At 39.0% G+C, this 25,099-nt stretch overlaps 2 protein-coding genes across 2 annotated transcripts in view; both read left to right on the top strand.

The window, feature by feature from the left end:
• LOC311082184 (laminin subunit beta-1-like) overlaps positions 1–590 on the top strand; it is a gene marked incomplete at its 5' end in the record, with an annotated part of 162,848 nt that extends 162,258 nt beyond the window's left edge. The window contains one exon of the mRNA XM_084112923.1: positions 414–590. Within this exon, the coding sequence (XP_083969049.1) occupies positions 414–482 (69 nt within the window). The 3' untranslated portion in view covers positions 483–590. The remainder of the gene's footprint in view (positions 1–413) is intronic.
• LOC311082183 (peroxisomal succinyl-coenzyme A thioesterase-like) lies at positions 548–24,083 on the top strand. The gene is made up of 10 exons (XM_084112922.1): positions 548–616; positions 4,202–4,301; positions 4,425–4,615; positions 5,752–5,915; positions 7,963–8,082; positions 8,375–8,457; positions 9,097–9,190; positions 9,286–9,366; positions 14,055–14,196; positions 23,962–24,083. Exons 2-10 carry the CDS (start codon positions 4,249–4,251, stop codon positions 24,063–24,065), a joined length of 1,032 nt encoding a protein of 343 aa, XP_083969048.1. The 5' UTR covers positions 548–616; positions 4,202–4,248; the 3' UTR covers positions 24,066–24,083.
• The last annotated feature ends 1,016 nt before the right edge of the window (positions 24,084–25,099 follow it).

Below are 25,099 nucleotides of genomic sequence, written 5' to 3'. Positions count from 1 at the left end.
TTCTTCTACTCACTATCACTTCTATAGGTTGGCCACCTGGGAATGATGGTGTGGAACTTACGGCCGTAGTTCCAGTGGAGGGAGATGAAGACTAAAATTTCATCTTTTAATATAATTTCATTATTTTATTATTGAATATTATGTATCTGTACTATTATTCTTTATTAATATTCATAATCAGTTGTATTATCTTATAGAGTTATGAGTTTTATGTATATTCATAATCAGTTGTATTATCTTATAGAGTTATGAGTTTTATGTGCATGACAGTATGAGTGCATGAGAGACTATAGATAGCATGGACTTTCAGATTGTTGGTATTTTTTTTAGATGTTTCTTTGGGTGGAAGTGAAAAAAAAGGCAAGTTTATAGTAACCATGACTGTTTCAATCTCTCCTGTAATCTCTGTATAGGACTGTGAGCACTCAGAAGAGGACATGTCCACTACTCTCTGTCCATCCCAGTCGAGGGCTGGTGGATGAGAAGTTTCGGATTGTTGTAACAAATTTACCACCAAGTCAAAAGGTGACACTACACTCTCAACTTCAAACAGAGGATAAGGACTTCTGGGAGGCGTTTGGACACTACATCAGTGATGAACATGGAACAGTTACAGGTGCATGGTAGTCAAATGTCTAAATGCATGACTTACAAAAGTTACAATGGTAACCACAGTTTCACTGGAATACTATGGTTAGGACAGTTATTGTTACTATTAGAATGAAAAGGTGCAGATGACACACAGCTCAAATCGCTATTACTTTGAGTTACTGAAACCTCTCATGACACGTGTTCAGAGCAGAGCATCTCTCACACTGGCTGTTTCTCAATTCCAAGAATGCAAATAACAAACTTACGTTCTCTTACGAGAGTCCTCTCGTACTGCGTTTTTTGTAAAAACGCTACGGGAAAAACTCTTTTTTCACGAAATACTGAAGCAAAAAATTATCCTTAATTTTCCATATATGTAAAGCGCGTTGCAGCAGTACACAGCTATGGCGAGACAGCTTGCTCGCTCATTGGCTGTTCTGCGGCAACTGCATAAGCCTATCGAGCGAGGCCTGAAGTGACGTCAGGCCAATGAGGGCCTGCAACACTCACCCCTAAAAGAGCTGCGTCTTTTTCAAGATGCCTTCTCATGCAGCGCTCGCGCTCGCTGACGGCGAAACGCCTTCACTCCGAGCCAATTGCCTACGGTGACTCTGAGGACTCGCCGGGCATCCTTTCCGAGGCTGGCTAGAAAAGCTACCCTGCCTCTGCACGCGTCATTCACCGGCGAAGGAGAAAAGAGTGTTCTTAGTCCCGCCGTTGGTCGGTCTGACCTCTTTTCTCTCACATTTCTCAGTTCCCTGTTCGGCGACTGGAAATATTATTGCAGCAAGTGAGTCTGTTATAACACGCTTGCCTGCCAGCAAACGCCGAAGAATACATGTTGACGCCGCTTTCAAAAGCCTGTATCCCCCTGTGGCTCAGTGGTGGAATTATAGGTTTTCCGCATGGGAGACCGGAGTTCGAATCCCGGTCTAGCGGCATATATATTTATGCCGCCAATGCTTCGCTCTGTCAGTCCCCTGAAGGCGACTGCAGAGATGCATTTTGCAGCCAGCGAGCGCGTAGTACCCGCTTGCCTGCAACCGAACACCGTTTCTACGGTTCCCGTGCGTCACTGGCGAAAGGAGAATGGAGTGACATTAAGGCTTTCCCTTGGCACTTGAGATGGGCTTCAAGTCTGGAAGGACACACCGCAGACATCGGTGCGAGCAGCTGGCATCTCAGCAGTAATGTCAAACCTGGGGGTCTCTGAGGAGGTCCCACTGTCAACTATACTCCCTGTTACGGCGATGGCTATTTGGTGTGTTTGGGCCGTGGACTGTGCTTCAGTTGAAGAGTCTATTCCAGAGCCTGATCCAGCCCATGAGTTCGCTTCAGAGTCCACCTCAGTCTATAAGTCCACTCCAGAGTCTTTGTTTTAATGTTAATCAAACAACAAAGGACAAAGAAAAAAATCACGGTAACACTTTACAATAAGGTTCATTAGTTAACATTAGTTAATTTATTAACTAACTATGAGCAATACATTTGTTGTTTTTTCATGTTAGTTCACGGTGCATTAACTTATGCTAACAAATACAACTTTTGATTTTAATAACTTATGAATAAATGTTGAAATTAATATTAACTAAGATTAACAAATGCTAAAGAATTATTGTTCATTCTTAGTTCATGTTTACAAAGGTAACTAATGAACCTTATTGTAAAGTGTTACCAAAATCACTTACTGCTCTTGACTGAATAACTTATGTAACTTTAATAAGGATTAATAAATTTTCATTTATACAGTGATTGGGCATGGCCAGTGGCCTACCAAACCATCCACAATGTTTGCGTCTGCATTAAAGTATAATACCCTGATGTAGTGAAACAAGTTACAACACGTGAAACAAAAACCCATCAATATTCACTTACCCTACCTGCTCACCCAGCTCATGTCCATGCAAAAACAAACAAGGAAGAGCTATTGGACAGCACGCTTCAATGCATAAGACCAGACCCCATCTCGAGGCCTCCTTTCGGGTTCCTTCTTAAAAACCCTCTAATTACCTGACTGGACACGCCCTCTTACTGATAACCACTTAACCAGCTACATTCATATAGCACAGGAATTGAAGATTCGATTGGCACATTAATTAACTCAAAAACTTAAAAATACAACTATGACAAAAAGGTTGCTGACCCCTACGTCAGACTATAGCTTATGTACAGTTATATAAATAAGCTATCATTTTATTTTTTCTGTTTAACTTGTATTAGACGGCAGATCCAAATGAGAGAATACTTGATAATATTATTTTTAAAATGAGAGAAATCACTGCCTAATCTGAATTTATTCAGAATGCAGTTCCACTTTTTTGTTTGCAGAACAAAATAAACAGCCTAAAAACCTTTATCTTGCCTTTATGTTAACTTATGAAATCATATAAAATAAACATTAAAACAAGATGCGTAATCAAGAAAAACTATTTTGCAAAAATAAATAAATAAGGATGCAAGATGTTTGACATAAAAAATTAATCTCCGAAGTCGTCGGCATCAATTGCAAATATTGAATGTGTTTAGAAAAACATTTGAGGACGACTGGCAACGGCTGGTTCTTAAATTAAAGGAACTGTATGTAAGATTGTGGCCAAAACTGGTACTGCAATCACTTTCAAATTACTGTAGAGCAGTTTATCCCCTCCCCCTCCCCCCTGACTCGAGGTTGCCAGATAGGCTGCAGGATCCAACAGGAACGTAGGCTGACACGTTTGTAGCTGCAGCTGTGGTAACTAGAGCAGAGCTGGCAACCCGGATGCTGAAACACAACTGACTTCGTGATTGGTAGATAGGTGGAGGGTGGGGCATCAGGCCAAAACACAACATGACAACATCAACATCAGTTGAGGGCTGCAACTATCACTTTTAAATGACAATATCCTGGCCGGACTACTGTTGTCAGTGATATAAGTATTTGAAATGAACATGATTTCTTAATGTCTAGTGACATATCAGGGCCATTTTATGATTAATTGAAATACATTTCTTACATTCAGCTCCTTTAAGATTATAATCTTAAAACACTGCACACTACACAAATTTAAAGACAGACGGTAAACACCAACTGGACCTAACTGGAACAGACCTGCTCTGTTTGGGCATGATCAGTCATCATGACCAAATTGCAGTCGTGTAGTTTGTTCCTGGCTTAAGGTGTTTGAGTCATGTTTCAAACTACATAATTTAAGTAACCTTCACCATCAGCCTCAACCAGGTTGATCAGATTGTCAACCAACCCACTAATTGGACGAGCCAATGGTCATAAATGACTAACAGCTCAAGTAGCTAGAAACTTAGCATGGAAAGCTGGTTTTAGCTGGATCTTCCAGCAGTTTTCCAAACTGTGCAATAAATTAATTCAACTTACTGTACCTTCACAGCAACACTTTCGTATTTATTTGTTTCCATTTATTTGTACAGTGCATTAGAAAACAGTTAGGTAGATGAGGAGGATACCTTGGAAGGAAACATGATTCAGCATGGAACTCCAACTCTTTGGGCTGTCAGATATTTCTACAGATATAGAATTCTACAGTATATTTCTTGAGCGAACAATGATCAAGACATTAAGTACATGATTGGATATGCCCTATTATATATACCTTAGGGACCAAAGATGAAAGTTTGGGAGGCACTTATGAAGGAACAGAGCCAATGGGGTTGCTGTGGAGCATGAGACCCGTACCAGGAAGTCAACAAGGACTCAGGTAGATTAGACTAGAACAATATGATAGTGTGTGCTTTTTATGACCAAGTTTAAATTCAGGTTTCCTTTATTTGAGGGGTTTGACACTCTCTTTTGTTACCTAACTACATACTCTTTACTCCAGAATACGCAAGCAGGATGTTCTTACTCCGACGGTAGTTCACATTTCAGTATACAGTGGGCATCTATCTCAAGGCTTCAGCCAGAAATCACCCCTGGCAACGAGTGTCATAGAGCGCTGGCATGTAGCACCAGGTGTGAAAAGGATAAACATCAGGGAGGAAGAAGTACTAGGAACACTATTCCTACCTCCAGGTACACACACACAAATTAAATAACAGATTTCTAATCACTCATAACTATTTAAGTTAAATTTGGCATTGGTTCATATTCTCTGGTATTTACAGGGGTCAATATAGATCTTTGTTAACACTTTAGAATACTGTTTCTTCATTAATGAATAACTACACAGGAACAAATGAGTAATACACTATTAACATTGTAGTAACTACTATTAACTAACAAAAAATTCTGATTAACGAATTAGTAAGTCATAGCGTTTAGTCGAATGTGGTAGTTCACTATTAGCTAATCAGTAACTACTATTTTTCCTACCTCACTGAAGACTACTAAGAACTACTATATACAGGTTCATAATTAATATTAATAATGCATAATATATAATAAGGTAATGGTAACTCATTAGTAATTAATCAAGTATTACTAAATCCTTCTAAAGGAACTAGTAATAATTTGGATCAGTATTCTAAAGTGAAAAACATGATAAATACCTAATATTGACTGAATTCACTGTAAGTTTTAAAGCTTTTGTAAGGTTTTGGATAGTAATGACTCAAGTGTTACTACATCTTTCTAAAGGAACTACTAGTTATTTGGATCAGTATTCTAAAGTGAAGATCATGGGAACACACTAGTAATGACTAAAGTGTTACCAAATCCATTGGAAGGAATTACTATTCAAAATCTTACAAAAATCTCAAAAGCTTACAATGACTTAAGTCAATTAGGTAGTTATCATGTTTTTCACTTTAGAATACTGATCCAAATAATTAGTAGTTCCTTTAGAATGATTTAGTAATACTTGAGTCATTACTAGTGGGTTACCATTACCTTTTATTATAAATTATGCATTATTCATGTTAATTAAGGACCTGTAGACAGTAGTTCCCTGGGAGGTATGAAAAAAATAGTAGTTATTGATTAGCTAATAATGAACTACTACATTCATCTGAGCGCTATTACTTACTAATTTGTTAATCAGAGTTTCTTGTTAGTTAATAGTAGTTACTAGAATGTTAATAATGCATTACTCGTTTGTTCCTGTGTAATTATTCATTAATAAAGGAACAGTATTCTAAAGTGTTACCAGATCTTTTGTTAAAGAAGTCATAATTACTTTTGTGTAAAAATTACTTGCTGTGTGTTTCTAGGCCCTGGGCCATACCCAGGAGTGCTGGACTTGTGGGGAGCAGGTGGTGGTTTGGTCGAATACCGCTCTGCCCTGCTTGCATCTCATGGCTTTGCATCCATGGCACTTGATTACTTCACTCCAAAAGGATTGAGATGGCAAGATGTTGATATTTCTTACTTTGAGGTAATTTAGAACTTTTGACAGTCTTCTAATGTGGCTCAACCTTGGCATTACATTTGATGTGATCTGGCATTATAAGCTGCCTGTTTTTCCAGAGGGAGAAGCTCAAAGAAATTCTTGGCCATCAAAGCAAATGTGATAATATTAGGTAGTCACTGATTAGCCACAACATTGTACACAAAAGGTTAAGTCAATAACATTGATTATATCATTACAATGCCACCTGTCAAGGGGTGGGATTTATTAGGCAGCAAGTGAATGGTCAGCCCTGCTGAAGAAAAGGTTTTTGTGGACACTTCTTTAGATGGTCAGGCTGGGAGACCAGCTTAAACCAGTTGAGAGCAGCCAACCAGCTTAGGCTAGTTTTAGCTGTTTTTTCAACAGGGAGTTCTTGAATTTCATGTGTTGGAAGCAGGAAAAAATGGGCAAGTGAGAAGATCTGAGAGATTTTTACAAGGGCCAAATAGTGATGATTAGACAAAAACTGACTTTGTTAGTCAAGAAGATGGCTGTTGCTAATGTCTTTCCAAAGTTTTTTTCTTGCCTTGCCTCGGTGAGGCTGCTATGCCGTAAAATGACCTACAAAATTTGAATTTAAATAAATTAATAAAAAATAAAATTAATTACAAATTATTGAAGCTACAGGGGATGCCTGGCCAGACGAAATACAGAGAGCTGTACTGCTTCACTGTATACAACATATAAGGACGCAGAGGAAAAGCCTGAAAGCCTACTTTGCACTGAAAGCCTACTTTATGCCAAAAGCTAACATAGTAGCTGGTAATAGCTGTCAGGCGCCTCACAAGACAAGAATGTGCTTATCTCACAAATACGTAAGAGGCTTTTACTAGAAACAGTAACGTCTGTAATTTATCTTATTACAATTACATCAAGCTCTGTGATCTTGAAATGCGGATATCGCGCGCGTCATATAACCAACAGGAAAACGGTTATCCAAATAACAAAGAAATGTACAACACTCGCGTTACAGTATGTGTAACTTGATGCTGTCTACCTTTACATTAGCACAAGTAACTGCATAGCTGCATAGCTAATGTGACAGCCACATTCTACGTGTAAGAAGCTAACCATAAACAGTAAAGAAACACACTTATATATCATTTGTTGACTTACTTGTCCGAGGTGTGTAGCTGTGTGTACCCTTCGGTGTTCATTTGTACATCCAATTATTGAGCAATTATTATGCTTCGCTCGCTCAAAAGCCATGATATCTCTCGTGGACAAACTAAAATCCTACTTCCTAGCTCATTTTCTCATGGGCGAGAAATATTCTCTGGGCCGCGAAGCAGAGAAAGGGGAGGGAACATTTCTCCTTATAACGTCATAAGGAGGAGATTCAAGATCAGCCCGGTTGAGCTTCCATTTTCTCAAAGGCAGAGAAAAATAGCAAAAGCTCGATTTACTCCGATTAAAATTTCTAGAAACTTATACACTTATACAAACTTATGCGACCATATACAGGCTAGGGGAACTCTTATTAATGTTAAAAAACTCAGAAAGTGGAAATTTCATGTCATGGGTCCTTTAATAACTCATGACAGATATAACAGAGTTGTTTTCCCATAAAGGAGTTTTTAATTTCACTCTATGCCAACTCCAAATTCTGTGTAAAGTTTGTCATGACTGGCTTTTAATCCACGGAAGGATGGAGATCACACATTTGACAAATGCTGGAAAAGGAAAGATTTAAATAAAAAAAATATCAGGAAAAAAAAAAGCCTTGTGTGCAGCACTCAAGGCTATTGCTCTGACCTGGGGTGACCCGAGTTAAAGTCCTGGCTTATGATCCCATTCCCTTCTCTCCTCTCCAATTGTTTCCTGTCTCTCACTGAACTATCCTATCAAAGGCAGAAAGTTAAAATATATTCATATATAAACATTTTCTCTAAGCGGTGGACCAAACCTTCACCCAAAAATCAGAATCCATTGGGTTTGAGTATATGCAAACCTAAGTTGGGTTGTGTGGTGAAAGGTTGATTAATCTTTATAGATGTGTGCATTTATATTTGTGTGTACATATTTCCTGTAGAAAGCATACCAGATCCTGAAGAATCATCCAATGGTACAGATGGATCACCTGGCTGTGCTTGGGCTGTCTTTTGGAAGTATAATCACACTCAGTATTGTGGCCTACTCTGATGTCATCAAGGTTTGCTTGGCCTACACCAGTGGTCTCCAACCTTGCTCCTGGAGAAAAACTGTCCTGCAGACATCAGTTTCAACCCTGCTCCGACACATCTGTCTGTAATTTTCAAGTAACCCTGAACACCGTGATTAGCTGGTTCAGGTGTGTTTGACTGGGGATAAATGAACACTGCAGGACAGTAGCTCTGCGGGAGAACAGTTGGAGACCCACACACATGAATCTACATTTTGAATGCAGATATATTTTTCTTGAATTACATTGGTATGCTGATCAGTCTCTATTTATTGTCTTTTAGCCCCAGTGCTCTGTGTGTATTAACGGAAGTCACCTGATTCCTTTTGACAAAAACCTCTTTGAACTCATTGACAAGCTGAAAAAGTGAGACACAGAAAACAAATATGTATGAAAATATGTTATGGTGTTATAAAGTGTTTTGCAATTTTTGTTATTCAGTGTGGGCCCAAAATTTGAGCACTTAATTCACACTTAAAAGTGTAAGAACTTGACAAGTACTGCATCTCTGTCATTGGCTTTCATAGAATATGTGTGTGTGTGTGTGTGTGTGTGTGTGTGTGTGTGTGTGTGTGTGTGTGTGTGTGTGTGTGTGTGTGTGCGTGCGTGCGTGTACAATGAGTTGTTGGTAAAATTCCGGTGGAGAGTCTCCATTCACAGTTTTCATTGCTCCCTGCTGTATGGGAAAATAAATGTAATATGGTTATATAAGATGTGTATTTTAACCTTTGGCAATCAGAAAGTTTGTGTATGTATATTTTGAGCATAGTACCGATGTCCATTTATAAAACTTATTTTTGTAAAAAACTTTTTCTTTCAAATAAATGCCATATTAGGTCAATTTAAAAATTTTAGGTTTGACTTAAGTGTTCATATTTATTATGGGGCCACAGTATGATAATACAATGTGAACTGAATAAAAATAATAACTATTTTTTTTTTTTTTTTTTTATTTGTTCAATGTAAATATTTTACTAATGATAAGCACTAAAACAATTATTCCAGTAATATAGGTAAACAACGTGTGAATGAGGAAAACCAGGTAATATACAGAGATGTTATCTTAACGACTCCCCCAGACCCATCAGTCAAAGTAGATGTGAGTATATGTTAATATTATGTATATGTTGATATATAGTCTTTCTTTTTTTTTCTTGTAATGTCAATTGTCTGTTTTTATTTAAATGCACACAGGTTGGGAGAATAAAGTGTCCACTTCTGTTGGTGACTGCTGGTGATGATCAGACTTTTCCTTCAGTCGAATCTGCTGAAGATGTGAGTTACATTTCTTATGTATTGTCTGCTGTTAAAGGAGAACTCCGGTAAATTTTTTTGTGAATTTGGAGTGCTGTCAGTACAGAAAACAACGCCAAAAATCGGTGTTGCCTACACCGTGTTATCCTCTTTTTAAAATTTGCACCCTGTTGACTTCAATTGGGCAAGTTTTAAACCTGCTTTTAGCCTCTTAACATCCTTGATGTGTCATTACAAGTGCACAGCCATGTGAGTGATTCCTTCAGAGTGAACGCGGTGAATCTGACTGCAGTAGATGTGAAAGATATGAATAAATTATGCTATTTCAGCCAGCGCTCATACCTGTATTTACATCCTGTTTTCATTTGAAGTCCAAAGTAGTCAATTGTCGAGTTCTCCACTGTTGCTTAGTTACCTATGATCACGCGTGTGAACTCGACAATCGACTACTATGGACTTCGACCGAAAACAGGATGTAAATACAGGTATGAGTGCTGGCTGAATTAACATCACTTTTATTCATATCTTTCACATCTACTGCACAAAAAAATTGACCGGAGTTCACCTTTGAGATAATAACTGTCTGAAACTGTTGTAGTAACTTTTTGAAACTGTTCAAATGGCTTAAAGGGCATATTGCAGGTAAAAAAAAAAATCAAAATGAATATATAACCGTGTATGAAAATATCATATGAAAAGATAATGCAGGATTTAAAATGTTTTAAAACGACATAAGGACTAGGGATCGACCGATATGCATTTTTCAGGGCCGATGCCGATACCGATTATTACAGATCAAGTAGGCCGATAACCGATATTTTGAACCGATATGTGTCTAGTGTAAAAATGAAAATTAATGTCAAAATTAAGAATAAAAAGGCCTCTGACAAAGATTCTCTTTAAATTATTTTAACATATCTTTAATTGTGAGAACTGTTCATAATAACTACATTATTAATAATAACAACAAACATAAAAAGTGGTGACTATTCTGTACGCATGTATGTGTGTGTGTGTGTATATATATACCGTATATATGTGTGTGTGTGTGTGTATGTAAGTTATATTTAGCATTTTATTTGCAGCTAATCACTACACCTGCTTTTGCTTGCATAATGTGAACATTATTCATATGAGTATACCCAGAATTGCATTAAAATCACACACAAACCATATTGTAATAGTGTGTTTTTTTTTCTCTTTATTTTTGATGTGTGAAATGTTTGTTTGACTGTTTATCACGACGATACAAACTAGGAAGTATACAGGACAGCATCATCCAGAAACGTGCAATGTGAGATTATTGACAACTAAACGTTATTTGTCAAATGAGAGAGCGCGGCCGCGGAGATAACTAAATCAGGAATAGGGAGCTCGCGTCGCGGGCGTCAGGGCGTCAGAGCTCGCGCTTGATGCCCTTTCAGCTCTTCAAAATTGCATAATGGTAATTCTGAATCTGTGACAAATTATTTTGCAATCATGTGAGAACAAAGCAATATTTCTCCAAATATGTGCAATTTTTTGACTAAAAGCCCTAACGGAACAGACACTGCTGTTCAGTGAAGTGAACAACACAAAAACCGCAGCAGACGTGAGTGAATTCATTCGTGTTGATAATCTATTCACAATATAACGTTAAGTTGGCCGAATGGTGAGAGAAATAGGTTTTAGTTTCACTAGCACTGATGTGAAGCTCCGTAGCATATCACTGCAATGACGGACATTGACCGGGAATTAACAGTATAATAACTGAACGGGGCTTGTCATCATAAATCGATTATATTTAGGTGTTTTGCAACTTCAGTGTAGTGATTTAATGCAACTTCAGGAACGTTTACTGCTTTCTTACCTTCGAGAGATAACTGATGTGTGTTGATAATTGATCACTGAAGCAAGCAGCTCCTGTTAGCAAGTGCTTTCGGTGTGAGAGTGGAACATTTTCCCAGGCGGGAAGGAAGTCGACCGGAAGTTGAAGTCGGCCGGGTGCCGACATCTTGTAGCAGAACTTCACTTGCGTTAGCATCCCATTGACTCCCATTCATTTTGGCGTCACTTTGACAGCGAATAACTTTACATCTGAGGCGTTTAAAGACTCCATTTGTCCATTATTTATTTCTAAAGATACACGACAATGTATAAAATGCTCCATTACCTTGTAGCTTATGTTATGGACCCGTAGAAGCAGTTTTTGTAAAAGTAGGCTAACGATTGCGTCATAACCACGCGACTCTCTGTCGCACACTAGAGAGATTACCGTATAGACGGGAGGAGAAGCTTGCGGGCAATCGGGGGGACGTGGAGGCAAAATGACAATATAATTAATCAGAATACCTAGCAAAAGTTTCTCCTGCTCCAAGCTTATGGACAGCTCCTACTCACACTCTCCGTCTCTGCAAGATTCGGAAGGGAATGATTCAGATTTCTCTTGGCACAGCTACTAGAAGACAGACGGGTTGCTCACGTGGTCCGTGTAACGCTTTGCTCGGTTTGAGTCTGCGCGTCAGGAAAGGAAGTGCTAAGAAATCGCTGAAAATGGGCTTCACTTGTCTCAATTGAGTTCCAATGGGGTCGCTGTGTCCATTTCTTTTACTGTCTATGCATTTTCCAGCCGCGCCAGCCGTATTGATTGGCCGGACTCGTGACTCCCAACAAATCAAATGGACGATGGGCAGGGCTTAGTCTAGGCCACAGAGCGGTGCGCTCTGACTGAGGTGGCTGGATCAGTGCCAGATCTCGCATTTCAAAATAAAATTGTTTTATCGGCAAATCGTTTTTTAAAATGGCCGATACCGATAACAATAAAAATGCTTAATATCGGCGCCGATAATCGGTCGACCCCTAATAAGGACACCAATTTAGTAGATAAAGTGAGCGTTTCTTTGACTGCTCGTAAAAAACGCTTTTTTTACATCGCGTCATTTTACGTCACATGAGGTAGATGTGTGCTGTGCTCTGCCGCAGCTCAGTGCAGAGTAGGTTGGTATTCAGTAAGAGTGGTCGTGAGTCAGTGTTTTCAGTAGTTTTTGTATTTCAATTTATCATCGTCATGGTAAATTATTGTGTTTGTGGAGCTTGCAAAAACTCCAGCCAGTCAGGACATCGAGTCCACCGGTTTCCTAACAAGAAAAGGGACGGTGCTTGCTATCTTTCGTGCCTGGGCGCGGTTTGTGCAGGTGAAGAGACGGGATTTCTCTTCCGCGTCGGCTTCGGAAAACGAAAACTGAGCTACTCGTTATTGTGTTTGTGTGGACCGTTTATCAGTTTGGACCAGTGCAGCGCGAGCCTGATCAAGCAACACTGTTACTGCGAGATCCAGTAAATAAAGCATTTGAATTCACCACTGAAGTAATAACATCGCTGCAAGATCTAGTGAGAAATATTCACATTTCTCCGTTAATAACGGATCAAACAGCGCTGACGTGGAAACCAGGAATAAACTGTGCAATGAATGAACTGTCCAGTGTCTACAGATCAGGAACATTCACCATGGATTTACTGTTGTAACGGTCACCAGCTGGAGTGCCCTTGAGAGCCACCAGAGGGCACTCCACATCAGACACTCACGTTCACTCTCAGACTACAATTCCCATACTCACTGCCCGGACTCATCATCTCTGATCACTCATCACATTCACCTGTACCTCATTATCACTGATTGCATTCACCTGTGTCCCATCATCCTGTTAGTCTCAGTCTATTTATACCATGTTCATTCATTCACTCACCGCGAAGTCTTGTTGTACTGTTAGTCTGCATTTCCGAGCGGTTTCCCTGGTTTCTTGTCTTTTGGTTTATTTGGATTTCTTGCCCTGTTCCCTGGATTACTCTTTTGCCTCTGGTCCCTGCCTGTTTTGTTTGTTTCTTTGTTGGTTTGTTTGGACTGCCTACCTGTGTTTTGACCTTTTGCCTGTACACTGGATTACGCCTCTGGATTGCCCTCAAATAAAGCTGCATTTGGATCTTACCCTTGTGTCTCGGAGCAGTTCGTGACAACTGTAGTAACACTACTGTCTGCAACCATGGACGTTTGGCAGGAATAGTAGGATAAAATGCTTTCAATTTACATTACGTCGGTTTTATTTTGACATGAATACAATTGCTGCCCTCAAATGTTAAATGTTAATCTGAACTAAAATAAACCTTTGTTTATACTACCAATATTACATTTCATTTTGTCCAAGGAGCTGTTTTCAGCGTCCGAAACGTCTTACGATCCATTATTTCCCTGTTGTTTGAATCGACCGCTCTGCCTCATGCGACGTCACGCCCGCCACACCCATTTTCAGATGCGGAAGTAAGATTTTCTCACAAAAACGACTCCAGAAGCCACTGTAGCGCATTTAGAAGTTTTTTTAAAAAGAAAATCTAGTTCCTACATTATTTTTCTATACATTGACTCATTGGGCCTTCTAACCTGCAATATGCCCTTTAAATTTGGATAACATGCGAAAAAGTTTTTTGAAGGTTAAAACAACGGAAATGTTGTTTTTGAAAATGATCAAAAATGCTGACGCTGACTGGCAACTTTAAAAAAAAATACTGGCAGGGAAAGAGTAAAAAATAAAAGGCATTTCAACCCCCTTTTGTACCCAAGTTTATGTAATGTAATGAAAAAATGTAAAAATGTACTAACTATTAATTTATTAAAAAGCTTTAATTCAAATTGTCTGACATGATTTGGATCCCTGATATTTACCTTTTAAACCCAGATGGAGATGATGATGGAGAAAGCAGGAAATCGGCACTTGTTGGAAGTCCTGACGTATCCCGGGTCTGGTCATCTAATTGAACCACCGTGCTCACCTCACTTTCGTGCAACTATCTTCAACCTACAGTTTACAAAAAAGAAAGGTATACTGTATGCATGCATAATCAATTGTCTAATTTCATAATGCCAAGTAGTATTAACATATACTTTGTGTCAAAATGATGATTTATGACCTGATTTATGACCTGATTTATGACTATGGGTTGTGTGCCCTGTCACTCATATGTGACAAGGAGTCCATGTGTAAGTCATGAGTGACAGGGATCTTGTCAAGGAGTTCCATGTGTAACTTGTGAGTGACAGGGATCTTGTCATAAAAACAGTGTTTCTTTAACAGGATCGGTCAGACTGACGTTTGATAGGCATGTCTATAGCAACAGGATGTTGTGTTTTGACATGTCCTTGTGTGGTGATGTCCGGGCATGTTAAAAGGAGCTTGTCTGGACATAGTCATTGGGGTCTATTGCCCACCATTATCTCTGGTGCTAGTGGTTTTATATATGTTAATGATGATCGCAGAACCTGACCGCGATGTGTTACCTTCAAATCAAGAGGCTTACAGACAGGAATCACAGCCCAATATAGACACTCAACAAATAATCAGAGCGATACAGGACACATTGAATAAACGCATTGATGCAATTGAGAAAAAGAATGATGCTCGCGCACATTCTACAGCTACAGTGCTACAACAGCATGGTATTTGGATTAAGCAACTCATAGCAACACAACAACAGCATGGTATTTCGCTCAAGCAAGTCATAACTGCACAAAGGTTGCATAGTGGATCTGTCCAAAAAGCGGCCGTAGATCAAAGTTTGTCGGTGGATTTGTTAAAGAAGGTCGTGTTCATGGCAAAAAAGAATCACTGGTGAGTTGTCTTTTTCGAGGTTTAGACGAGATGATGGCAGTGTGGTGCCCCTTGATCAATGCAATACCACAGAAACATTGCGCTATTTAATACAGACAATGGATGAAATTAATAGGCCTAGGTCTACAACAGATACATTGCTAGAATTATTAAACATCATGAGCACAATGTCAGATGAAGATCCAGAACCAAATTCTGATTTTGAACATTTTGTGAATACACCACATATAGGGGAGATGTCAGATCCTATTCCAGAACCAAATTTTGATTTTGAACATTTTGTGAATACACCACATATAGGGGAGATGTCAGATCCTATTCCAGAACTAAATTTTGATTTTGAACATTTTGTGAATACCCAGCAGTCAGGAGAAGGGGTGTGTACACAGTCACAACGCACACTCAATCCTGAGGCACCCAACATGGGTCTCACACATGGTGATATAGAATCACTTGTGAGAGATGGTGGCGATGTGAGTGGGTACACAGTACTACCACGACCTCGTTTCAATGGTCTGGAAATTCATAGGCTTATAAATCTACGGGAGATAGCTTCTACAGATTTAGCAACCTACACCACTTTTTTACATGATGCACTTTCTGAAATTGTGTCGTTTTCCAGACTGTTAGGTGGAGATGGTAGTTTAATCAGCATTACCATGAGGGGGGCAAGTTTGACATCAGATGTTAGTACAATTTTGTCAGAGGGCAATGGTTACAGTGTAGATCTTATTTATAGACGAACTTGAAAAAATAATGCAGAGCAACTCTGATGTGCAGTTTGATGAGAGATTGAATTTAAGAGTGACTATAGTGAGAAGTAGACAAGGCGGTGTGTGTATGTTTAATAAAAAAAAAGTTTAAAGAAAGAAATATCTGTTCTTAAGTTTTTTTTTTTTATTTAAAAATATTAAGCATGAGACATGTACATTTCACCCAATTGCACACACTGAATACATTTGAAAACATTTTCATTACATGGTACATGTTTTAGTTTTTTCACAAATGTTGACACATTTTATCATTTTTAATTAAATCATTGGTATACAATTTCAACACATAATCATAATCAAACCCCTTTGACATGTGGTAGAGAAAGAACACACAGTATTGACCACATGTGTCTGATGAAAAATCTTGGACTTGCACAGTGGAATGTTGTACTTCACTAGAATTGAGATTTAAAAAGTCTTTGATAACAGGGTGAAAGCCTTGGTAATCTGGTTTATTACCAAAACTATCGAAAAAACAACCTACGCTATCATCATTTATGTAGATGGCCAGCCAATGTTGGCCTGGGAGTCCTGATGGATCTGTATTGATTAAAACCATTGCTGGTAATGTTCTTAAAGGGGTTTTCGGTAGATAGTCACCAGTGTTTGGAATAACGCCGTTTAAAAGAACGGCGTTAGGTAACGACGTTATTTTTTCAGTAACGGGGTAATCTAACTAATTACTTTTCCCGTCGTTACAACGCCGTTAACATTACTGGACGTTAAATGCGGCGCGTTATGCATTGATTGAATAAACTGTAATCCGAACGCACCCCTGGCTCGCACAGCGAGTGAGGAGGTGGGTTAATAACGAGGTAAGCGATTATGATTGGCTAAGGCAGGGTCATGTGTTTCATGGTAGCCAATCAGAGCCAGTGTTTTTACACACATGCCAGCACACGCGCCACACACACACACACACATACACCAGCTAAACAGAGTCAGGACTCAGGAGCAGTCTATGGTCAGGAGCAATCCGATGAAAAGTTGGCATTTTCAAGGTGAAGATATAAGCACTACTTCAAATTCACTGAGGTCAAAGGCAAGAACTAGGGGTGGAACGGTACATGTATTCGTATTGAACCGAGAGAGAGAGAGAGAGAGAGAGAGAGAGTCGCGGGCGCGATCGAAAAGTTGCAAAGTGTTTACATTTGTGTGTGTGTGTGTGTGAGAGAGAGAGAGAGAGAGAGATAGAGAGAGGCGCGATCGAAAAGTCGCAAAGTGTTTACATTTGTGTGCGTGTGTGTGTGAGGCGCGGACGCGATCGAACAGTGGAAACAAAAACATAATCCGTAATTTTGTTTGTACAGGACATTCAAACTGCAAAGTGTTTAAGTTACTGCTAATCAAAAAATTTTAAGGAAAACAAATATATTCATCTTATATAATGTGCACAGTCAGTGCACTACAAATAAACTGGTTCAATGCCTTTACTTTATTAATAAAACTTTTAAATAAAAAGTTGAGAGAGGTTGATTTAATTTGCAGAGTTAAATGCACTTTATATGGTGTAACTGTTTACTTTTCTTACAAAGATAATGCTTGAAGTGCAGGATAAACCTCTTGCTGTCTGTCGACGTGCAATAAATATCTAAAGTTATGTACAAACACCTGTCTGTTCTACTCATTTCAACTGACTTGTGAAAACTGCTCAAAAAAATCTGCTATAGCAACCTTTTTTTTTTTTTTACAGTAACGCAAATAGTTACTTTCCCTGGTAATGAGTTACTTTTATTATAGAGTAATTCAGTTACTAACTCAGTTACTTTTTGGAACAAGTAGTGAGTAACTATAACTAATTACTTTTTTAAAGTAACGTTCCCAACACTGATAGTCACATGGTAGTACTCCAAGAAAATATGTATTGTACGAAATCTTATCCATGACACTCGTAAGCTGTACGGTGTTCATTTTAACACATTAATAGTAATCAACAAGGACCTGTCGACGATTTGACACTTCAATTATGCTGTCAAATAAAGCATAAACAATTAAGTTAACAGTCTGTGGAAGTGGTTGTCTAAAACGGGCTTCTAGTCTGATATTGCCGCTTTTGATGAGCGATACATGCTGACCACACTCCTCGTCCGGTGTAAAATTGAACGAGTAGAGTGTATAGCCATGCAGAAAATCTTCCCTATCGATACTCAGAGCCTGGTTTTTAAGATGCTTTCCGGAAGCCAGCTCTAACTGGTAAAACTCCCGCACTGCAGAACCATTTTCATATTCAGGCTGCAGAGGCTTCGAGGGGTATTGTTGACCATCCAGATAAATGGCTAAAAATTCTAAATCGTAGTTTTTAAATGCAAAAGGGTTTTTATTATATGCCCCAACAAATGCATCATTATCAACCATCGCTAGAACCAGAGATTTTGGTAATGGCCCTAAGAATAAGTTTTCTTGATTACAGACCCGTGATCCGGCTTGTGCATGACCCAGTCTCACAGCTGGTGACACTGTCACTTTTTTCACAAATAGCGATGCTGTCTGGATGTTCAGTTTGTAGGCTATGTCATTGCTCCTCATTAGACAGAACTCGTCTTTACCTCTAGTCATTCTAATTTTAAGGTCCAATCCATTGAGTAAAAGTTTATCTTGAAAGAAGATGTCACTGTGAACTGGTGCGAGTAGTTCGACCACGTTACTAGCATTGGTGAAGGCTGCTCTCTTTGTCAGGCCACTATTTTCTCCGGCAGGGTCCGACACATCCATATGCCCCGCCTTGTCTTTGTAAAAGAGCCCCGCTGAGAAAAGGGTTTCAAGGGTGTCTTTACCATAATTAGTAAGACACTCTATCATACAGCGGTATGGATATGTGCTAGAACTCTGTGAAATGAGACGATCTCCAAGCGATACGTCCACTTGTGAAAAAATAGTTGCTCCCGGATAGTTAACAAGCCCTACGGGATCTCCATCTCTAATTTCCGTTCCATCGGCATAAGTGATTTTGAGACGCATAAACAACAATGTGTTGTTTAGATCCAAGTAATCCTCCCCATTCCCCGCAATAAAAAATTCCAGAGGGGATGTGTCAGATATCGCTGATAATGGTGGTATTTCTATATAAGTGTTTTTTTCAATAGCGGTTTGTGTCAGTGGTACAGTAAACAGATCCAGTTCGGTTTTTAAACACTCTTCTGACATGTTGTGTAGTAATGCCATGATCTAAAATATTGTTTTAACAGAACTCCTTGATCTTTTTGAAGCACTGCTCTTAGCTGTCTCCTTGCGCTTGCGTTTTACAACTGATGTTTTCTTCGGGGGTCGTTTTGTTTTCTTCTGCTTCTGGCCACTCCTCCGCACTCCTGGAGGCCTAGGTACACTTTTGCGTGCCATCACCATTAACCCGGATCCGTCTTGAGTATCGTGATTGTTATTAAAAGATCGTGATAACGTATTACTAACAACATCACTTAGTATGTTTTTCGCAGCTGATTTAAGATGTGGCTTGGCTATGCTAAATCCTCGTCTTAGTAGTGGTATAGCCATTCTAAAGAGACCCCTAAAAAGTCCGCCCAAACCAGCGCCATACATAACTCCGCCTCCTGCATACCCCGGAAGTCCATTTCCTGCTTGATTCTGGTAATAGGCCACATAACGCATGGGATCAACATTGTGATTGTTGAAATATACCATTTTAATGAAATTTTTTTACTGGCCTAAAGTGTAGTTTAATGCACACTTTCCCGTAAGAAAATGGGACGTGGTGATTTTGATCGTCCTTCACTTCTATAGCAATATCTGTGATGACCGATTTGTTGATAGATGCGTAGTGGGGTTTGTCGTATCGAACACTGACTGTGTTATTGTTATCACCTGTTATTTGTACACACTCCAGGAGTGGTACGAAGGCATCACCTACTGACTGGTATCGGATAATATCTGTGTATATATAAAGAGTATAGAAGCCCCCGTGTATGTCTGCCTGATGCATTGCATATGTTACAACATCCTTTTCAAAATTAGTTTTTCCAGGGTTTGTTTTTTGTCGCATGGAATCTCCTATCGGTACGCCTGGTTTCAACCCTAAAATAATGGCTATTTTTCCATGTAAGGTTATTGAAATGTTAGGTTTTGCTTTCAGAAATACTTTGTTTTTTACAACATCGTAACCGAATGACCCATGAGGGGATAGTAAATCATTTATTACACTAACAAGGGATGGGACCTTGTCGTAATAACCTGTTTTTATCGGTATGCGTAGTCTCGATAATTCGGTCTTCTTCACATCTACACCACGGCGTATGTTGTTAGTGTTTTTTTCATCGTCGACAGTGGTGGGTTCGATGTTTATCTCAAAAATGGCATCTTTGCTGTTAAACGTGTACCAACTTCTAGGATATTCGATTTGAACAAGGCCCACCTCCCATTCTCCTTTTATATTTATAGGGGTAGCCAGCCTTGTTCTATAATTAGAGATTGTATTATCAGGGTATACAGACTGTGAAGCATTGTATGGTAGCGTGACATAAAAACCACCCCCTGCCATGTCTGTTTTTTTATACAACTGCAGACAGTCTGTGCTTGTCCTTTGTTTTTATGGTACCTGTACGTCGACTAATTCTTTCTGATCGATCCATGATGCAAATTTTGCAGGCCATCCGAGCCACTGTACCAGTACTAATGTTTTGCGACCCTTCGTCTTCTTATCCAAAATCTTTTCAACTTTAAATGTCTTGTTTTTACTGACAAATATTTTTTGCAATTCTTCAGCATAAAAAACACTGTTGATAACATCACCATCATAATCACTCAATCTGTAAACAGGGGGGTCTCGTGGAATACACGCTGATACAGTAAAATACTCTTGTGTGTAGTTTTCCTCATACCCTTTTGCAAACGGGCCTCTGACTTTAGAAATTCTAACCACGTCACCAATCTTGTATTTAAATATGGGGTTAACATTGCGAGGTTTGGTATCTCCATATAGGTTATGCAGCACCACAGATTTGTTTTCTTTTCCCACATCAATCGGTCTCATCTTGATGCTTCTGTGATAGCTCACATTGTATCCTTGTGTAATGTCTTGAAGTATGTCGACGTAACGTTTGGAGTTTATAGCTGTTAAATATCTCCACATTCTTCCTTTTAAGGTCCTATTAAACCGCTCGATAACACAAGCCTTTAATTCTGTGTCTGTTGCAAAATGGTTAATATTGTACTTTTTTGTCACGTTTTGAAAGTGTTTGTTAAAAGACTCCTTTCCTTTATCTGTCTGTAACTTCTGTGGTACGTGGCCCTCTTTCAGTATGGATTCAAAAGCTTTAGAGACCTCTACACCACTCTTGTTTTTTAATGCACGTGTCCATGCGTACTTACTAAACAAATCGATGCATGTCAACAGAAAGTGGTTGTTGTCATTTACCTTGGCATATGCAGACATATCTACTAGATCGGCTTGGAACTGCATATCAACACCATAGACAAAAACCAGATTCCTTTTATATTTTTGTGGTGCACTTCTGTGTAGTGTATATGCATCTTCGCCAGCGAGCCAGTCTGTAACTTCCTTATCGGTTAAACAAACCCCCGTCTCTTTTAAAACAGCTTCTTTTAAACGTTTTTTACCTCCTAAAGAACCAGGGTTAGAAGTTGTGTAATAAATCTTTTTCATTTCTTCTGACATATTGACACTTCACGCTCCACAAAAGAATAACACAGATGGTTAAGTGGTTCAGGGTTTTATTTCTTAAACATTAAAAGGATACAAAGATATCATACAGCATCAATGTAGTGTAGAAATTTTATACACATCACCATGTTTTTCTCAAGAATGTAATCAACCAGTGTTTCAACAATTTCGCACACATCAGTCTGATTGTTTCTTGTCAACATGTCTACACATAGATCCGACACATATGTACACAAGCACAATATATCAGCTATTCTAATAAAGCTACCATATTCGGTCATCAGGTCTAAAACTTTTCTGATGGTTACACAAACTGGATCACCAGCATTAACGCATAATCGCATCATATCTGACCATTCATTTGACACATTTCTTACAACAGACATTTGTTTCTTAAGGTTTGTAAAACGTTTGGCATCAACACCACATCTGTTTACAGTCGCCGATACATTGGCACATTCATTAATGTTGTTATACAACAAGTTGGTCATCTCACATCTAATACGTTGTTTAAGTAGACACTTAGCCAGTCTAGTTGTAAAACACGTGTTCCCCATGCTGTTGTCACAAACAGTCGACTTGGACAATACCTTTCCAGCTGTCCACAGCGTCATAGACAATTTGTTCACTGCTGCCGTCCACAACTTTCTCTCTGACTTCGCGAAGCTTCTCCACAATGAAAACCTCGTCACGCAGTTCGTGTAAAATAGCATCCACTGACCCCTGAATCCTGGGGATGTACCCTTAAACCACAACGGCTCAATGCTTGAGCAACGATGTGCTTAAGGTCTGGTCTCACCAGATTACGTGTCAATTCCTCAAAGCAGGAATCAAAGAAATAGGGGTCCGGTTCAAACAAGCAGGAGTGTCTAATTTGACTGGGGTGATCCACTTCACACCCCAAACAGATTTCTTTCAGTTTTTTGTTGATGACATGTTCCAGAAGGACCACAACAGTAGCTTTTATGATTTTGAATCCGTCAGAACGGATACAACTGTCTGTGTCGTCAATTCCTGCTAAGGCCGCAGCTCCAGCTATTGCACCAGTGTTGCCGTATGGAGTTGTAAGGAAGGTCAGGTTGTGATATCCTAGATCCATGCAAGATTTATCCAACCAACTGTTGTCACATGTTTGGGGGTGGGGTTCCAGCGGTGTGGCATTGTCGTCAGGCATCGCAGGGACAGTCTCGGGGGTGTTGCTGTAGCAGTAGACAGGTGTAGATCCTTGAGACATGGTGAATGAATGTAGCGATTGTACCGATCCGAACGCGTTTTTAATGACTGTAATATGTGGGTGGGCTTAAGAGGCGGTCTTCGGGGTTGGTAACGCCCTTCTCAGGGTGAAACAATTGCATCTTTACAGAGCTGTAACGATCATACATGTCACACCATCTAAACATCTTGTCTATGCTTGTAAATATATTGTCAAGCATATGAACATCCTTCCAATGAAACAGAAATTTCATGTCGTAGCACTTGTGATGCTCAGATTCACGAATAGGCCATGCTCGTGCATTGAGCTTTGTCTTGTCGTTGCAGCAAAAAATATAAACACAGTCATCTGGTAGCTTTTTACTATGGTCCCCGACCACACGAAATCTTGTGTTAGGAGTTAAGCCATCCCACTCGGCGACGTATAAGGGATCATCACCACAGTCGTTCAAATCTCTCCAAACGTAGTTGAAAAACAGAAACCAGTCTTTGTCTTGAAAAATCAGACATGGTGTATGCCATGTAAATTCGTCTCCAACATCTGCCGTGTAGAGTTTCACAACACGCAGCACCTTGTCAAACGCATATCTCAGCACGCGTTTACCAGAGATTGAGAAATCACATTTCACATTAGCTATGTCTTCATGAAGAAACTTTGTCAAGCTAACATTTTGCTTTTTCCTAGGTGCAAAAGTCAGTTCCTCTCTCATTTCAACAGGTCCTCTTGTTGGCGAAATACACATGACCTTTCTAGGGGTTTTAGGAGTTCCCGGAGCAGCCATTGTAACAGGATAAGATGCAGAAAGTCTTCTGTGTCTAACACAGCAGCCCCTAACCTTATTTAATCCATGTTGTAGGTAGTGACGTAGGTGTGAAAAGGCATACCAGGGAGGACCATATCATAAAAAAAAAAAACTTCATTGGCATATGGTGAGGTGTGAGTATGTTAAAACGTTCGTAATACAAATTAGATTTACCATATGTCCAGACAAGCTCCTTTTAACATGCCCGGACATCACCACACAAGGACATGTCAAAACACAACATCCTGTTGCTATAGACATGCCTATCAAACGTCAGTCTGACCGATCCTGTTAAAGAAACACTGTTTTTATGACAAGATCCCTGTCACTCACAAGTTACACATGGAACTCCTTGACAAGATCCCTGTCACTCATGACTTACACATGGACTCCTTGTCACATATGAGTGACAGGGCACACAACCCATAGTCATAAATCAGGTCATAAATCATCATTTTGACACAAAGTATATGTTAATACTACTTGCCAGTTCTAGATTTTATTTGTGATTGTGTGTGTGTGTTTTACATCTGTTTTACATGTTGTTGTTGCTGCAGTTGTCATTCTTTGGGGTGGACAAACCCAATCACATGCGTATGCACAAGAGGATGCATGGAATAAGATATTGGCATTTCTGCAGGAGCACCTCTACTTCAATTAAACACTGCATTATAGAAAAAACATCTAGCTGTGCCATATCATGAATGAGTAAATTCATTTTGAGTTAACCCCTTTACATCTAACAGTTTTAAATCTCTAGTTTTTTTTATTGATGACATGATGATATATGTTCTTATGATGGCCATCTTAAGGAGAAATGGTTTTGAATTTTATTTAATTTTCAAATGAGTTTGTGGAGAGATGCTTATCTTTAAAGATTTAATGCTTTTGTTTATGTGCACTTTCTTCCATGTACTGACCAAGATGAACAATAAGCAGCAAGAAGATATGCACAATACATCCCCAAGTGTTTAAGCTAATGTGTCCATTTAACAAAAGATTGAATGTATTTAGGGCTTCAAAACTAATCGATAAAAATTATTAATAATAAAATGTATTAATTGTTTAATAATAAAAAATAATAAATACAATAGATTATTAAAATAATAAACAAAATTTAGCCAGCCACATCACTTTACAGTCGTGTAGCGTGGTCAGGACCGTCGCTAGCGGAGTGAAAGGTATTGAAGATTCTAAGGGCCCCTGTGATTTATATATGAAGAGTTCAGATGCAAAAGCCTCTAAGTGCCATCTGAAATTTTCTTCTAGAATGATCATTTTTATCAAGCTCGTATAAGTTCAATAATTTCACTTAAATGACAATGCAAATTACCTATTAATTGTCATTTAAGTGAAATTGCTTAACTTAAATATACAAGCTGTATAAAAATGATCATTCTAGAAGAAAATTTCAGATGGCACTTAGAGGCTTTTGCATCTGAACTCTTCATATATATATATATATATATATAGGCTACACAAAAATATATAGGCTTTCAACAATACAATTAGTTTGCATAGCATTGCATTTGCTGTGTATTGACCAAGTTCATTAAAACAATGTTTATGTTGGTAATAATATGTACAAGGCTCCAGACTAACTTTTTTTATTAGGAGTACTGTAGGCCCTGACTTAAAATTTTAGGAGAGCAAGCAGAAAATTTAGGGGCACACCTTAAATCACCTTGCAATGCA

This window comes from Abramis brama (genome assembly GCF_963993115.1).
Source record: "Abramis brama genome assembly, chromosome: 4".
NCBI classification, from domain to species: domain Eukaryota; kingdom Metazoa; phylum Chordata; class Actinopteri; order Cypriniformes; family Leuciscidae; genus Abramis; species Abramis brama.
This window is presented reverse-complemented; position numbering and strand designations above follow the sequence as displayed.

Bases quoted from the DNA above. Each gene is read 5' to 3' on its own strand.
- LOC311082183 (XM_084112922.1), top strand. From the start codon at position 4,249: ATGGGGTTGCTGTGGAGCATGAGACCCGTACCAGGAAGTCAACAAGGA. The intron at 8,083-8,374 runs GTTTGCTTGGCC...ATTGTCTTTTAG, and splicing joins CCTACTCTGATGTCATCAAG to CCCCAGTGCTCTGTGTGTAT. The intron at 8,458-9,096 runs GTGAGACACAGA...CAATTATTCCAG, and splicing joins CTCATTGACAAGCTGAAAAA to TAATATAGGTAAACAACGTG.